The sequence below is a fragment of the Aotus nancymaae genome, unplaced genomic scaffold (genome assembly GCF_030222135.1).
Source record: "Aotus nancymaae isolate 86718 unplaced genomic scaffold, 86718_ANA_hifiasm-v0.15.2.pri h1tg000036l, whole genome shotgun sequence".
NCBI classification, from domain to species: domain Eukaryota; kingdom Metazoa; phylum Chordata; class Mammalia; order Primates; family Aotidae; genus Aotus; species Aotus nancymaae.
The window spans coordinates 80,193,482-80,209,581 of NW_026988450.1; the positions used below are offsets into that span (position 1 = coordinate 80,193,482).

Sequence of the window (16,100 nt, forward strand, 5' to 3'; positions counted from 1 at the left end):
GAAACTTAATAGTAAAATAGTACTACTAGAATAGTACTGGTAAAAATACTACTGCTGCTGTTGCTATTATTACTGCAACAACTGCTGTTATTATTAATACTCCTATAGCTACACTGCTACTCTAGTATGACTGTTGTTCCTATTTCTGCTACTACCACTGTTACAGCCCTAATACTACTATTACCACTGCTGCTACTGCTACTGTTACTTCTGCTGCCAATCACTAGTACTCCTGAATAAGTAATAGGCCAGGTAGGGTCCCAAGTTCTTTAATTTGAATTCGCTCATTTAATCCTAGATAATAATTCTACGACATAGATATCATTACTACCATTTTATAGATGAAGAAACTGGATCACAGAGAAGTTGAACACCTTGCCTACGATCACAAAGTAAACAAGGAACATAGGATTGGGACCACTGGGTCTTGGGTCATGGGTCTTGGGTCTTAACACTTTAACAGATAGTGCCAAATATCCGTAATTGCTGAGTGACCCAGTTGGTCCTCCTGCTACCAGGTCCCGCTTGCCATGTCCTTGCTAACACTTAATGCTTCCAGGTTTTGAATTGTCGTTCTGATCTTTAAAGGTTGATGTCTTATTTTAATTTGCATTTTCCTTGTACATAGGAAGGGACTATATCTTTACTGGTCACTTATAATTCCCTGTAGTCCCCACCCTGCATTCACCTCTTTTTTTTGAGATGGAGTCTCGCACTGTTGCCTGGGCTGGAGTGCAGTGGGGTGATCTCTGCTCACTGCAACCTCCGCCTCCCAGGTTCAAGTGACTCTTCTGCCTCAGTCTCCCAAGTAGCTGGGATCACAGGCACATGCCACCACACCCAGATAAATTTTTTGTGTTTTTAGTAGAGACGGGGTTTCACTATGTTGGCCAGGTTGGTCTCAAACTCCTGACCTCGTGATCCACCCACCTCGGCCTCCCAAAGTGCTGGGATTATAGGCGTGAGCCACCACACCCAGCTGCATTTACCTCTTTAGGCAAGGATGGTGTTGTTTGTCTGAAGCACAGTGTTCATATGTTATTGATATTTGGCTCATGTTTGTTGAAATTGAATAGAAACCTTCATAGTAGTTTTACCCCTGCTGGCTAGGCCTGCTCTGAATAAAAAGTAGTTCTCAAATTTTATTATGCAACGAGTCATCTGGAGAACTTGTTTAAAACTTAGACTTCCAGGTTCCACCTAAAGATATTTTGAGTCAACAGGTCAGCGGTTCCAGGAATCTGCATTTTAAAAAACATCCTGGCGGACTGGTGGACTCAAACTTGAGAAACACTAACACGAAGTTTTGCTTATCAGACATGGCATAGGATCTTAATAACTTTCTAGAGTGAGATCTGATCACGGATGATGTTGCCATGTAAAGATGAAGCGAACAGTTATCCAACTAGTAGGCAGTGGAATTAAACCCTTTCCTGAGTCCCAAGTCCAGGGGCTTTTCTGTATTTGTGCTCTTGCCAAGGTATCAACCAGGCCTCCCAAGAGCTCATCTTTTGGTCTTGTTTACTTGTGGAACTCACTTACCTGTCAGATTCGTCCACAGGCAACCCTTCCATCTCAAACCTGCAGGCGCAACCATAGTCGTCAAAGTCTCGGGGGCAGAGGCCAGCCACACACTTCATACCATTCACGAACTGGAGCAGCACAGGGAAATTGGTGAAGACAGCCTGCAGCCAGGTGAAGTGAGGGCCCAGGCAATCTGTAGGGGTGGGGGACAGGGCCCGATGAGCACTGAGAACCAGGTCTACCAGGGAGTCCCTGTCCCCTGGACCTCCCATATCTCAGTCTGGTGATGCCTTATCAACCTAGTAAATGCCTACCGTGTACTAAGACTGTTTTAGACTAAGCCTTTATCCCTGTTAGTTTCCTATTTAACAGTCATATATCCCTTCTTCCTTACTAACAAAACTACAACGTTCTTAAGGAAGATGAAGAACTTCCCTAAATTCCTGACGGTATTTCACAATCATTCTCAGCTGGTCATGATAATCCCATGTTTCCAACTGATTGGTCTATGGCTGTGCATGCGACCCAGATTTGGCCAAAAACCTTAAGGGAAAATCTCTAAGTGTCTTCTAGAAACTATTTCTTTTCTAATAAAGAATGAAGGAATGTAGGAAGATCCCTTTAATCTACACCTTTTTTTTCTTCCTTGAATGTGGATGAGGATGTGTCAGCTGGAGCTGCAACAACCACAGTAGAATGAGGAGACCCCAAGTCTGAAGCTGAAAAACCAAGATGCTCAGGATAGCAGAGCAGCAAGCTAGAAGGAGCCTGCTGGGTCTTTGATACCTGTGTTGAGCTGCCGCATGCATCCCGGTGCCTTCACACCACTTGAGATAATTAAATGTCTGTATTTATTCTTGTTGTTGCTATTTCTTTTTAAAAATTCAACTTTTATTATAGATTAAAGGGCACACATGCAGGTTTGTCACATGGGTAAATTGATGCCACGGCTTGGTGTCGCCACAATCCCCTCACTGAGGCAGCAAGCACAGTACCCAGCAGCGGGTGTTTCAGCCTCTCACCGCCCGCCTTTCTCCCTGTCTAGCGGCCCCCAGCATCTATTGTTTCTGTCTTTACGTTCGTATGTACTTAATGCTTAGCTCCCACTTGTAAGTGAGAATACATGGTATTTGTATTTCTGTTCTTGCACTAGGTCACTTAGGATAATGGCCTTCAACTCCTTCCACGCAAAATGTAAATCCAAACCACAATGAGACACCAGCTCACACCAGTCAAAATGGTGATTATTAAAAAATCAAAAAAAAAACAGATGCTGGCGAGGCTGCAGAGAAAAGGGATTGCTTATACACTGGTTGGTGGGAATGCAAACTAGTTCAGCCACCGTGGAAAGCAATTCAGAGATTTCTCAAATAACCTAAAATAGAACTACTATTTGACCCAGGAATTCCACCACTGGGTATACACCCAAAGGAAAATAATTCATTCTGTCAAAAAGACACATGCATCCATATGTTCATTGCAGCACCATTCGTGATTGCAAAGACACAGAATCAACCTAGCTTCTCGCCAACAGTGGATTGGATAAAGAAAACGTGGTACAAATGTTTGCATTATTTGAGTCACTATTACTTTGCTGAATGGATCCAAATGATATGATGCTGACACTATAAAACTAGAAGCCAGTATGGGAAGAAATGTGGTACAGACATTCACAACTTTTGAGCACCCATGAGGTGCCAGAAGCTGCACTAGGTGCTTTCACTAGCACAGTAGTTCAGCCTGATGAAGTGTGCACTGCCTTGGAAAGCATTTGCTTTGTCTGTTGTCCCACAGGCCTCCTGCTAACTCTGCAAGGCAGATGTTTCCTGTCACCACCAATTCATAGTAAATAAACTTGCTTAACATTTCACAGTAAAGAAGCTGACAGCTGAAGACATGTCCAAAGCATCATCCAGGGATAATGACTTGCCCTAAAGTATACAGCAAATAAAATTGGCAAGAAAACCATATCAAGTGTTTCTGACTCTAAATCTCGCATTCTCCCTCCCCATCCCACATCTTTCTAACTAAAAGATCCTCAAGTGCTGCGTGAGTGACCCCTCACTACTGATTTAACATGCATGGGGTCACAACACAGGGCTGAAGGGGATCAGTAGTTTGTGAGGACCAGTTCCACCTCGTACTCTCCACCCCATTCAAACCTCCCTTCCCATGTTTTGTACCCACAAGGCCTAATCAGGAAAATAAAGACAGAATTCTCTGCTGATTGAAAAAGCAACTCTAAGCTTTATGCATGTGTGTATTTATGCAAATTCACATTTTCATTCAGAAACTCACAGGGCACCTGAACTTAGTTATACAGTTTAAGCGCAGACTTATGCCTAGCACGGCCCAACCCAAAAGCAATTCTGAGTGTCTTTGTTCAGGTCAATCATATTATAGTCTTATTTTTTTGGTACTTTTAGTAGTTGATGATAGGAGCCATAATAGTGTCCTGATAGTCACATAACAGATTTTCAGTTGATAAATGGGATACTTGACACACTTTGACATTCTTTTTCTTTCTTTTTTTTTTTTTTTTTTTGTGATGAAGTCTTGCTCTGTTGCCAGGGAGTGCAGCCAGCGGCCCGATCTCAGCTCACTACAACCTCCGCCTCCCAGGTTTAAGCGATTCTCCTGTCTCAGCCTCCCCAGTAGCTGGGACTACAGGTGTGCACCACCATGTCCAGCTAATTTTTGTGTTTTAAGTAGAGATGGGGTTTCACCATGTTGTCCAGGCTGGTCTTGAACTCCTGACCTTGTGATCCACCCACCTTGGCCTCCTAAAGTGCTGGGCTTACAGGCGTGAGCCACTGCACCTGGCCGACATTCTTAAACTTCATATTTACTAGTCGGGGAAGAAAAATAAAACTACTTTGGTGTACAGGACTACGCTCTAGACTCAAAGGAGAGCTCCTCCCTCCTAGCAGTGTGATCTTCGGCAAGTCACTCAATTCCCTTAGGCTCAGCTTCCTTTTCTGTAAAATGGGGTACCATTCCCCTCCTGGCAAGTTTTGAGTCAGGACTAACGAAGTAAGGAATAGGAAGGCACATGGTATCTCGGTGGCTCACCCTGCAATAAAGGGCGCACTACACTCATCGGAACTTGGGTCACCTTGTTGAGACCTAGCCGTGGAGGCCATGGGAGCTCTGAAGGTTGAGACCAAGGCCCTGGCAATTTCCTCGGATTTCCCACACATGCCCCGACCTTCGGTAGATAAAAGCAATTTTAGACTTAACTTACCAAAAATTTCAGCCACACTTTCCACATTTTTAAACATCTCACTGAAGAATGTGATATCTAAGGGTAAGAAAGAAAACAGATGAGAGTCTTGGTTTTCCTTCTTTTCCCCTCCCTGTCTACCTTCTAGGTAACGAGTACACAAAACCTTTCTTCATTTTCTAAAGACAAATTTGACCTTGGGCTAAGCTAGCTTTCTCCTAACACGGGTTACCATGGAAACTTGATAGAGATAAAATGTGAATTGCATTACTGGGCAGCATTGTGCAATGGTACAAATGACCCCTGGGTGGTAAGGTAGGTCTGGACTGGCAGGAATTATGAGTGAACTATAAATACCTGGTAGGGAATCATCATCTTGGGTCTCGTTTAATGTGATGACTCTTATAAATGGTCATCCTACTGGTTGTCCTCGAAATTATACCCATGAAGCCATTACTAGAGATGCCGATTCCTATGGAGAACGAAGCTTCTAAGCTGGGGCTGATCATAAATTGCTCCATGTCAGTCCCATTTCCTTGTACCTGAGCTGTTATCTGGGATCTCCAGGACTGCTCTAGGTAAAGAGTACATCAAACATTTCTTCATTCTCTAAAGACAAATTTGACCTTGGGCTAAGCTAGCTTTCTGCTATAGATTGCAATCTACTAGCTCGTGGATTGCTGTGAGGGCCACTCTTGCTGAAGAGGAATGGCTGCTGTGGCCTGCTGGCATGCTGTGCTCCTTAGCCTTGATCCTTCTAAATGCACATGTGGCCTGTGAGTCTCAATGTCTGATTAAAGAAGGCCTCCTGGTGGGCATTGCACTTCCTCTAGAAGTTATGCCATTTGAAGAGAGGCCACTTGTCACTTGCATCTGAATGGGACTGATTATTTTACATGTTATACGCTAACGCATGAATAATTTGGTTGACCCAATTCACCCCTCTGAAAGGTTGGAAATGGACCCTTGATTCAGGGCTGATATCACCAGTAAATTCATTATGCTTTATGGTCTTCAGCCATGCCCACATAGAGACCCAGCTGAGAACTGTTCATAAACTATCGCTGAGAAAACTTTCGCTTCCCTGGGAAACAAATATGGATCCTCCTTTTTTACAACCAGGGCAAGCAATGCATCATTTATCCCTCGTGGTCTTGCCTTCTTGGAAGCTCAGAGCTCAATCTGAAGCTAAGATACAATTAATACATAACCCTCAGGTCAGCCCATTTCCTGCCTTCTCCTGGTTTCCCTTTTCAGCTGACCTTTGTCAGAAATTTTTAGATTTTGTCTCAGTTGAGAGACAAAGGGTGGGTCAGACACCAGGGGAGATTGTTGGGGAGGTGCTTTTGAGTCCCACTTTAGTCACTTTACTTACAAATGCCACAGCAGTGAGTAGCTCTAGGGTGTATTCAGAAGGGGTCATTTTCTCTGCCAATAACCTAGAAAATTTTCTACTCAGCCCCTAAGAAAAGTTCCAACAGTCCTTACTGATATTGTTTGGGAGTCCTGGAAGCAGCTCCTGTGGAAGGTGTGGGGTGTCCAGAGGCTGGCCCCCTATAGATAAAGAAGAGAAAGTAAGGTAAGCACAAACACTGTTACCAGTCACGTGCTGGACTAAGGCCAGAAGGTGACAGCCAGGAAACTACAGGAATTCACATAAATTCAATTCCATGCATATTTCCCAGAACCTGCTATGCACCAGATTTAGAGGTCGTTCCTGAAGGAAATAGAGGATGGCTGGGGTAACCTTGGTGTCTAATATTGGTCAGCCTTAACAGTGGCATTCTGGTTGGGGCTGGAGAGGTTTGGGGACTTATCTTGAAGCTGTCTTTGTGTATGAAGCATCCTGTTTTATTTAGATTGCAGGTTTGTTTTGGACTTTCTTGACATAAAGCACTTGTGGAAAGAGGTAAATACATGAAAAATACCCCAACTCCCAAGGAGTTTATACAATAATAGAGGATAAGGGTTTTCCCCAGACTATCAGCATCAAAATCACCTGGGATGCAGACTCCGTAAACATTCTGATCCCCGTGTTCTCAAGTTTGATTCAGCCAGTCTGGACTGGGACTCAGAAAGAAGCATTTTTAGCAAGCTCCCTAACTAGCTTTGAAGCTGACGGTCTCAAAACCTCACCTTGAGAAATACTGTTTAGTGGTGTAATAACAACAGTGTCCTAGCAGTACCCAAATACGTCAGTACCAGTACCACCTTCAGCCAGCACGTCAGTATGGTGGGGGTGTGGAGATGCGACCTGGGCAAATGGGACAAATTTGTGGGAGTTGGAATCCCAGCTTAGACCAAGATTTACTACCTAAAAGCTCAGAGAACTTACAGACTTGTCCCTGCTCATATTTTTCTTTCCCCAGCAATATAAAGCTTGGAAGTAGTTGGAAATGGTCAAAAGAGTTTTGTCTTTCTTCGTCACATGGAGAGTTATGGCGTCAGCACTGTCAGTTTCACACTGTGTGGAAGCCCCATCCATCTGAAAGTCACAAAGGACCGTCCTTCACAGAAGCATGTTAGGTTATGTCCGCTCAGGAAGATGCCCCCAGATGATGTCTGAGTTGGCCTCGCTTGGCTTAGAGCAGGTTTCTTAGCTTCACATTATTGACATTTTGGGTTGCTGGGGATTGACCGAGGACTGCAGACCCAGATCTTTGCAGGGATGGGTAGACAAGGTAAACAAGTACCAGTCCAGTGCTGGGAAGCGATAGGGAATGGTGGAGACTGTGGAGAACCAGAGAGACCCAAGTCACAGCAAGACAGGCAGTTGTGACTCAGCACCGAGACTTTAGAAAGGAGTCTCATCATTTGAATTTTTCTAAAATTGCTTTTGAAATCTGAATTTTTTGGTAAAATCTTCCAATTTTAAACTCGTCTCAAATTTAAAATAAAATATTTTGCGGACTAAGCAAAACAGGCTGATTTGGGGTTGAGGTGAAAGGAAGGTGCTTTGCCTTGGGTGTTTGTGGGGCTGCTTGGAGGGCCCATGCTCCATCTAGGGGCAGGGCTGGGCGCTGTCCACGCATTTCACAGGTTCCAGTGCCAGCCATGTATTCTCTCTGCCAGGTTCTCGAAATGGTTTCCATGAACAGGGAATTCCCTCCTGCCTGAGAACTACAGGCTTTGAAGGGATTGTGGCCTGTAAAGTGCAGAATTTCAGGCCAGGAGGGAGACTCGTGACTTCAGTTCCATTTGAGCCCTTGTCACAAAGCCCAAGTAACTGTTCTGACACATTTTTCACTGGGCATAAATGCCTTGGAAATCAATCAGTATAATAACCAACAGGTAAGAATACCTGCGGCCCACTTGAGCAGCAATGGTAAAATCTCGTCTGCTCCTTGGCAATTACTGCACTGTATTTCTTTGTGCAACTGTTAATTAAGCTCCTCTTCTGGAGGGCGGGGGATAATCTTATTACCTATCGATGTTAATAAGGTGTGCTTTCTCCCACACACTCGCACTTACTCTCAGGATGTAGACGCCCACAGGTCTTTATCAGCAACTAAAATAGTCACCCTGGATGAGAAACTCTTCATCCCAGAAGACTACATTAGTTCACTCACAAAGTCCAACAGTGCAGTTTAGGGAGAGCGACACATGGTCAGAAGCAATGTAAGGACAAAACTCATCCAAATGGCGTTGATTCTGATTCAGTAAGCTTGCTGTCACACGCTGGAAGGTGACGGGCATCTGTCCTGCTCTGGGAGCAGGACGCTATGTTCTGCAGGCATCACTTTGTCTGATCCTCTCCCGAGTGCTGCGAGGCACATTCTGTTGTTACCGTTTTATAGACAATGAAACCGAGACTCCTGGATGAAGCTGTAAAGCTTTTTCTCACGCAGCTCGTAGGCTTTCCTTGACCTGGCCCCTTCTGCCTTTGCTGAATCATCTCCTACCTTGAATTTCATGCTCCGGAAATGCTGAAAAGCTTAGGTTTTCTGGCCAGCAAACTACTTCTTGCCATCCTGCCTTTGCTTGTGCTGCTACGTGGGGCCTGGGATACCCTCCCCCGTGTCGGTTCCCCTTGCGTTACTGACTCTCACTGATATTTTATGGTTCCACTCAAAGTTCAAGAAGCCCTGCCTGACCCCCAACCTGGGCTGGGTCAGGGACGCTGCCCCGTGCTAGTATAATGTTGTGGACATCCTTCTCTCATTGCACCTGTCACCCCATGTTGCCATGATCTGTTTATGCAACTGTTTCCCCCACTAAACTAGGGACTTGAAAGTAAGCACTGTGATGTAGGTAATATATTGATGTGTATATATATACTTACATTATACATATATAAGAGAAAACACAAGTTCGATTGATATCTGTTTAACGAAGGACTGAGCATGCAATAGTTGAACCACACCATCAAATGGCCAGTGAGTGATGGCCTGCTAGAATCAGAGAATCCTAGTCTCCTAAGCTTGAAGTAAACTCAGAACATATCTTTAGATGGTGGAATGATAATGTCTATTAGTGCTTTAGAATGAGATGTCATGGTATTATGTATTCTACCAAGATCCGCCAGGATTGCACGAAGCACACCTTTTCCCCCAGGTCTCTTCTCAGAGGATCTGGCAGGAAACAAACACGCAGAGGGCCAGGGTGAAGTGGGAGCCAACACATGGTGGTGTGACGTGGGGGCTGCAGCACGAGCTTCAGTGCAGAGCTCCCAGACAAAGGGAGCATGTTAGGTGGGAGGGCCAAGAGATCTCCCTCTCCTAACGCAAATGTGACCACCCTCCCACTGGCTGAAGCCTGCCCTTGAAGTGACGAGGCAGCTCCAAGTGAGAGTAGAGGAAACACAGCAGTCACCCTGGCTGTGTTGGAAGCTGCTCCCAGTCCTGCTACAGGGATAGAGACACCCCTGGAGAGACCTCGCCATGCACAGAGACCCTCCCCATGGTCAACTCCCACAAAGCATTGTCTGGTATCTGACTCAGATTGCCACTGGGGCAACCATGGGAAGGGACCTTGCAAAGCTCCAACTACAGGGAGCATAACTGACCGAGGGCCTATGGCTATGCTTGGAAGTCCAAGGCAAGGTTTGCACGGAGGCCTCGTCCCCCTCGTGACTGCTCCCAGCCAATGTCCCAGGGCAGGCAGGTATACGACAGTGGGCAAGGCTCCTGGGGCACACGGGACTCCTCTGATGGCCACCTCCTGGGTGACCTTGCCAATTACACTCAACTGTAGTCTAGGGCGTGTTCACCTTCCCTCTGTCCATCTCTTTCACATGCAGAACTTTCTGAAGGGCTCTGCCTTTCACGGTTGCCACTCTGTGTTTTTTCTCACAGGATTTCCTCTGTTGAAATCTGCACACTTGATCTGGTTTGGGCATCTATTTCTCAGAAGACCCAGATTCAGACATCACTCCCTCATCTTTGAGTCAGAAGCCTCAATAACAGACCTTCTCTGCTACAGCGTCTTGGTCCAGAATTGGTGAATTTGTTGGGCAAGCAGTCTTATCCCAGTGGTGGTCACACACTTACTCCTGAAAAAATTGAGGCTGCAGGTAGAGCATGTTCAATTCATACGTAAGTGGATACGATTGCACGTAAACTTTCTATGAGTATAATTTTTTCAAAGGTAGGTATTAACATTTGAGAATAACATCCCTTGGGATGTACCAAAAATATTTGTAAAAATTTATAATTGCGGAGGATATAATTATCATTTTTATCATCACAAGGTAGTTAGAAACTAATAAAAGAGGGAAGAAATAAAGCAAGAAGACAGAGAGGAATATGTTCAATCATCTCAATTTTATAGAAAAGTAAGAGCATTTAAAAGACACATAGAAAAGAGGGTGGGGGTTGGCATATTGAAGGGACAGTGTTCATTTCAAGTAATTATATGCTAAGCTGGAACTATAGTGTAATTATCATTACTCACCAGCGCAGGGGACCATCAGCACACTCGTGAGGAGAAACACAATCATGGCAGGAGAGCAAAGGATGGGGCTTAGGCAGCAACTGGAACAGACTCCTGGGAGAGAAGCCAGCAGAATAGGATGGATGTGTTTTCAGAATTCCCATGAAAAAACCCATGGGAGTTTTGTCCCTTCTTGGTCCCACAGGCATGTGGTAAAGGAGAAAGCCCTGAACATGTTGAGCTCCCAGCTTTGCCACTGACAGTGTGCCACTGAGAAGATTATGTTACCTCCTCGAGACTCAGTTTACCCATCTGTAAAATGGAAACGTAACCATGAGCTCCCTGAAGACACAGCTGTGGTCTTATTTACTGATTGATTCCATGGTCATTTATTCCAGGCCTGCCTTGTGTCAGGCATCAAGGATCGAGGATGCAGGAATGCAAAACACACTCCTTACCTGTGAGTTGCTCACAGACTGATGTGAAATGGAAGCAAGGTAACAAGTACTGTGTTTGAGTTTTGTTAATTGAATTTTAAACAGCCCATACATTATGATATACCAGCATTCCCGATAAACCTTCGGCATGTGGGCTATGAACCTTTCCACCATCACTTGACATATAAATAAATCTGGCAACCAAATGGTGGCGCTGTAGGCTAGCAAACAACGTTTTCCTGCAGCATCTCGCTCTCCCTTCCCTTCCTTGACTTTTTAGCATTTTGAATACTTTGTTGCAGTCCTCGAAGTTCAATAGATATGCCTCAGAGGATGTTTTGGGGGCAAAGGGGCAAAGTGGGCCAAGTCCAGCAACCCTACTGCTTTTCAACTGTAGCTGCCCTCTGCTCAGATCAGCAAATACTTAATTTCAGTAAGCACTTACGGGACTCCAGCCAGTCAATTATATATTTAATGGGGTTGGTGGGGGTGGGAGGGAAAAGACCAGAGGGATTTTAAAATAACTTTTGCCCCATTAGAATATAACTCCATAAATAATGTAAATACAGTTGGTTGACTTGTGTATAGTCCGCTTTTAGAACATGACTTGTGCATATTCATGCTTTTAGAACATACATGAAAGTATGAATGATAACACATCTTGATCCATGCCACCCTAGTGGCACACACAGGGCTGCTGGATAGGGTTGTACGTGTTGTGCACTGCACAAAAGTGCTTGGCCAGGGGAGGTCAACTAGATGCTGAAATGCTGCCAGTGCTTGACTCTGAAGCTTGTCCTCTGCAGTGTTGCAACAACTTCCTTCGGGTGAAGGAAGGAGCTCTTCTAAAATCTGTTCTCCCAGAGACCAAGCCCGCACCATATTTCTGGTGGTCCTGCCTATATACCCAGGGCCATAGTGGGTCACTCTGCATGTGAGCAAGGCTTGGTATTAGGGAAAGTGTCCCAGAGGAGAAGACATTGTAGGTTGTAGAATCACTACTCTATGAACTTATCCCAAGGTCAAACACTATCTCTGGTGCCTGCAAAATAAATATTTGTTGAATGAACTTTTTTAAAAGAGAGCAGAGTGTGACTTCTTTGAGATTCTCAGATCAAGAATTCTTTAGTAATCTGGTCACTGTCTCATTGGCACAACGCTCTGCTTAGAGCGTTTTTTGGCCACACAAATTCCTAAAGCTGGTTGGTTTTCAAGGTCAGACTGTCTCTCTGACTGTTTGCTGGAAATTCAGTTCTGAATGATTCCTTCTCAGGCCATGAAACAAGACTGAAAATTAAGGAGGAGACATAAGAGGTCTCCAAATGTAAAGTGGTATGCCCTGGAAACCTCTGGTTAGCAGTAGAAGGCACTTCAAAGGAGCCCAGAGGCCTCATTGAAATAACACCCACATGAATGAGGCCAATGCGAACTTGGACAATGTAGTCACTTTCTGCCACTTAGTATGTCAGGTATTTTATTGTTAAGATCACACCATGACAGGTTGCCAGCATGTCTGAACTTGGAGGGGCATTGAATCTTCTGGTCCAAGCTCTTATTACGCAGATGAGATCATTGAGGCTCAGAGCCTGGCAAATCATCGCAAGAATGTCCCACTTCCCAGGCCTCTTGGCTCCCAGTCCAGTGTCATTATCATAATGACAGACCCATCTGTGAGGTTACCGTGAAGACTGAAATGAGTTCATCTTTGTGAGGCACGTACAACACTACCCGACATTGAGAAGTTGCTCAAAAGCACTGTGTATTACAGGAGCGGCACCTGGCTCTGGGTTAAAGGCTCAGTAAGCAGTAGCTGGTACAATGAAGGCCTTTGTGCTGTTCCCTCATTTCCTGTAAGAGTGGAAGCCCCTGTCTGGTGAATGAAGCAGAGTGATCAGTTTTGCACAGTGGATCTTTGTTTTTCTTTTGTGACACATGTTTCAGGGATACATTCCCCTGGGTCGTTCTGAGGCTCAGATAAGATGGCCAGAGGGTCATGTTCCACTTTTACTTCCTTGAATATGTCGCTTGAATGCAAATGAGCCAAAGTGACTTTATTAGGAACATAACTTTTGACTCTGCTCTGATGTATTTTTGCAGTAAGTTATAAGGAGGTATAATTGGGGGGTTCTTAGGTAACGGGCAGAGTTTCAACAGGGGAAGATCAGAAGTTCTGGAGGTGGACAGTGGCGTGATTGCACATCAGTGTGAATGCAGTTAATGCTCAACCGTGCACTTAAAAGTGGCTAACATGGTCAATATTGTGTTATGTATATTTTACCACAACTTTTTTAAAAGTAAAACTTCATGGCCTTATTCCTTTAAACACAAAATTCCATTGATTGGTGCATTCTTTGGGTCAGGTGTTCCACTGAGCATGCCCTACTTGCTGTCTTGTGACAACCCTCTAAGACACTGGCCATCAAGACGTCTCACTTCTTAGACCAGGAACCGGGGCTCAGAGAGGGCGAGTCACTTGCCAGGGTGGCCCTTTCCCAGAAGGGGGCGCTGTAGCAATGACCAGACCCAGGTGGGCCAGTCTGACTTGTCCTGGCTCCATGCAAGGTCTTTTAGACAAACTAAGCAGCCCAGTGATGATTCACTGCATAACTCACAATTATCAGTAGTACTTGCCTGGGAGGACCCTTAGAGTGGCTAGCTTCTTGCTGGGGTGTGGTGAAACACAGCAGGTAACAGCTCCTCCCCGGCTGAGTGCCAAGAAAGGGAAATCAGCACCAGCCAGAAGGTGCCAGTTAGAAGCATGTGGTCATCCCTGGGCAACAGTGAGGATGACCTGAATCTGGGGTACATGCACACTAGGGTATTTGGGTGGGATAGCTCAGGGCTGCTGCTGAAATAATCGAGTATCCTCCTGTTGGCCAAGCCAGGTGCCCTTGGCTGTGTCTACCTGGAGGAAAGACCTCCTTCTCCTAATTTGCCCAAGGAAGCCTCTGAGGCTGTGTTGGCCTCACGGGTCAGTGCTGTCCTGTGGGCCTGAGAAGGCTCGCCGAGCCTCGCCTTGGTCTGCATGCCAGTTTTGGCATTCTAGCTCCCCAAGACGTCTCCCAATGGCCAGTCTCATGGCAGCGCAGCCAGTGCCTGAGCCAAAGGCCTCGCTGGTCAGACAGACCTGGGCTGGGGTCGGGGAGTTCAGACTCTGCATTTTGCTTGTCAACTACTCTGAGCCAGGCACTGAAGGTGCCTGGAACTCATTTTCCTGGGCAGCGAAATGCCTAAATGGTGTTTTCTCATCGGGGAATCGTGAGGGTTAAATGTGGTAAGTCTTACAAAGGGAGAACACCACGCCTAGCAGGCGCTAAGTGCTCAGGGAGGACGGCCCCGAATGAATGCTGGTAGTGTTTCCACACCAGGCACCCTGGGCAGGGTCATTGGCCCACACAGGCTTGTAGGATCCTCACTAATGTAAAGTGGTGGATTTTTCCTCCAGGTAAATTCACCATGTGCTGTCTGTCTGGCATTGCATATTTTCATGGACAGGCTGAGTGATTTGGGTTTCTAGCTATATCCTGGAGCAACATCCAGGTCTCAGACAACCCTAAGAGCATCCATCCTCCTCTCACCTTATCCTCCATTCATTTATCTCTTCATTTCCCCTGCATTCTTCTCTCTCTTCTTCTCCCTTTCCCTCTCTCCCTCCCTCCCATCTTCCCTCTCTCCCTCCCTCCCACCTTCCCTCTCTCCCTCCCTCCCATCTTCCCTCTCTCCCTCCCTCCCACCTTCCCTCTCTCCTTCCCTTCTTTTCTTCCTTCATCCATTTCTCCCTCTTTTCTTCCCTACCTTCCTTCCTCCTACCCTTTCTCCCCCTTCCTTCTCCCATTCATTTCCCTCCCTCTTTTCCTCTATATCTCCCTCTCCCCCGCCTTCCTTTTCTCCCTCCCTCCTTCTCTTCTCCCGCTCATTTCCCTCCCTCACTTGTTCTCTTTCTACCTCCCTCCCTCCCTCCCCTGCTCTCTGTCTCCCCAACCATGAGGAAGAACAAGTGCCTACCGTGAAGGATCCTCTGGAGTGCACTGGATGAACGATGCTCGGCTGTGAACAGGTGCAGACTGAGTCCTTTATATCCCAAGGAAAGACCCTTAGCCATGTGATGCATCTCCCCACTCCTCACATCAAAAAGGCAGCCTTTCATGAATGCTGGCAGGTGGGCTGCCTGTTCCAAGCATCATAATACTATAGCTTGGAACAGGTGAAGGCTCCATATTAAGAGGCCCCATCTTGAGCCTCAGAGGAGACCCAGGCTGTAATTAGAGAACAATGGGTCCCCTGTTCTACCTCACCTCACCTCAAAGGCTAAGAGGCCCATGGATTATGTCTCAGGGTCATCATGGGAACTCTCAGGGGATGAAAGACTGATGAACGTCACGTGGCCTCTCCTGCAGGATAAAGGGCTGGCTTTGTCTGGTCTAGTTAATTCTTTCGCAAGAGGATCTCTAGGGTGATTCTTCTTATATGTTCTTGGCCTCAGACCTGAGAATTTGATGCCTCTTTCTTTTAGGGCTTTTCTGCCCAAGCTGTGGGGTAGGGTGAGGTGGGGCTTCATAATCAAACACCCTAGGTTCCCCTGCCATTCCCCTGCCAGCCCAGTTACGAAGTATCACTGTGGCCTTGAGCTAGGCACTGCTCAGCTTTAGCTTCCACATCTGTTAAACGGGCTTAATTCTACTAGGATTGTGAGGATGAGGAAAGCCATGTACAGTGTGTGGTATGGGGGCTCATTAAGTCCTAGTTCCTTTTGTCGCTTCTTCATATCCTCTTGTGAACTATTTTCTTTCCTGATTTTAACAAGGAGAACTGGCATTTATTGAGTGTGTGTAATGTACCACATTTATAGAATTTTCCCTCATCATCCCTGCAGCAGCTCTACCATTGCTGCTTTCATAATCCTAGGAGCAACAATGAATTAGCTCTGTTTGACAGACGAGAAAAAAAACGTATCGTTGAGGTTGAGGCATTTGTAGAAGCTCACGTGTGATGGCAGCATTCTGGGATGCAGGTTAGCCTGACTGCGAACGCTCTGAGTTGCGCAC

The 16,100-nt window shown here is 45.8% G+C and overlaps 1 protein-coding gene across 1 annotated transcript in view; it reads right to left on the reverse strand.

Annotated features, from left to right (window-relative positions):
* Positions 1 to 15,099, reverse strand: part of OC90 (otoconin 90) — a 35,431-nt gene extending 20,332 nt beyond the window's left edge. The window contains exons 1-5 of the mRNA XM_064384141.1: positions 15,061 to 15,099; positions 10,640 to 10,732; positions 6,236 to 6,301; positions 4,769 to 4,825; positions 1,543 to 1,717 (exon numbers count right to left, since the gene is read on the reverse strand). Of these exons, the coding sequence (XP_064240211.1) occupies positions 1,543 to 1,717; positions 4,769 to 4,825; positions 6,236 to 6,301; positions 10,640 to 10,685 (344 nt within the window). The 5' untranslated portion in view covers positions 10,686 to 10,732; positions 15,061 to 15,099. The remainder of the gene's footprint in view (positions 1 to 1,542; positions 1,718 to 4,768; positions 4,826 to 6,235; positions 6,302 to 10,639; positions 10,733 to 15,060) is intronic.
* Between the last annotated feature and the right edge of the window lie 1,001 nt (positions 15,100 to 16,100).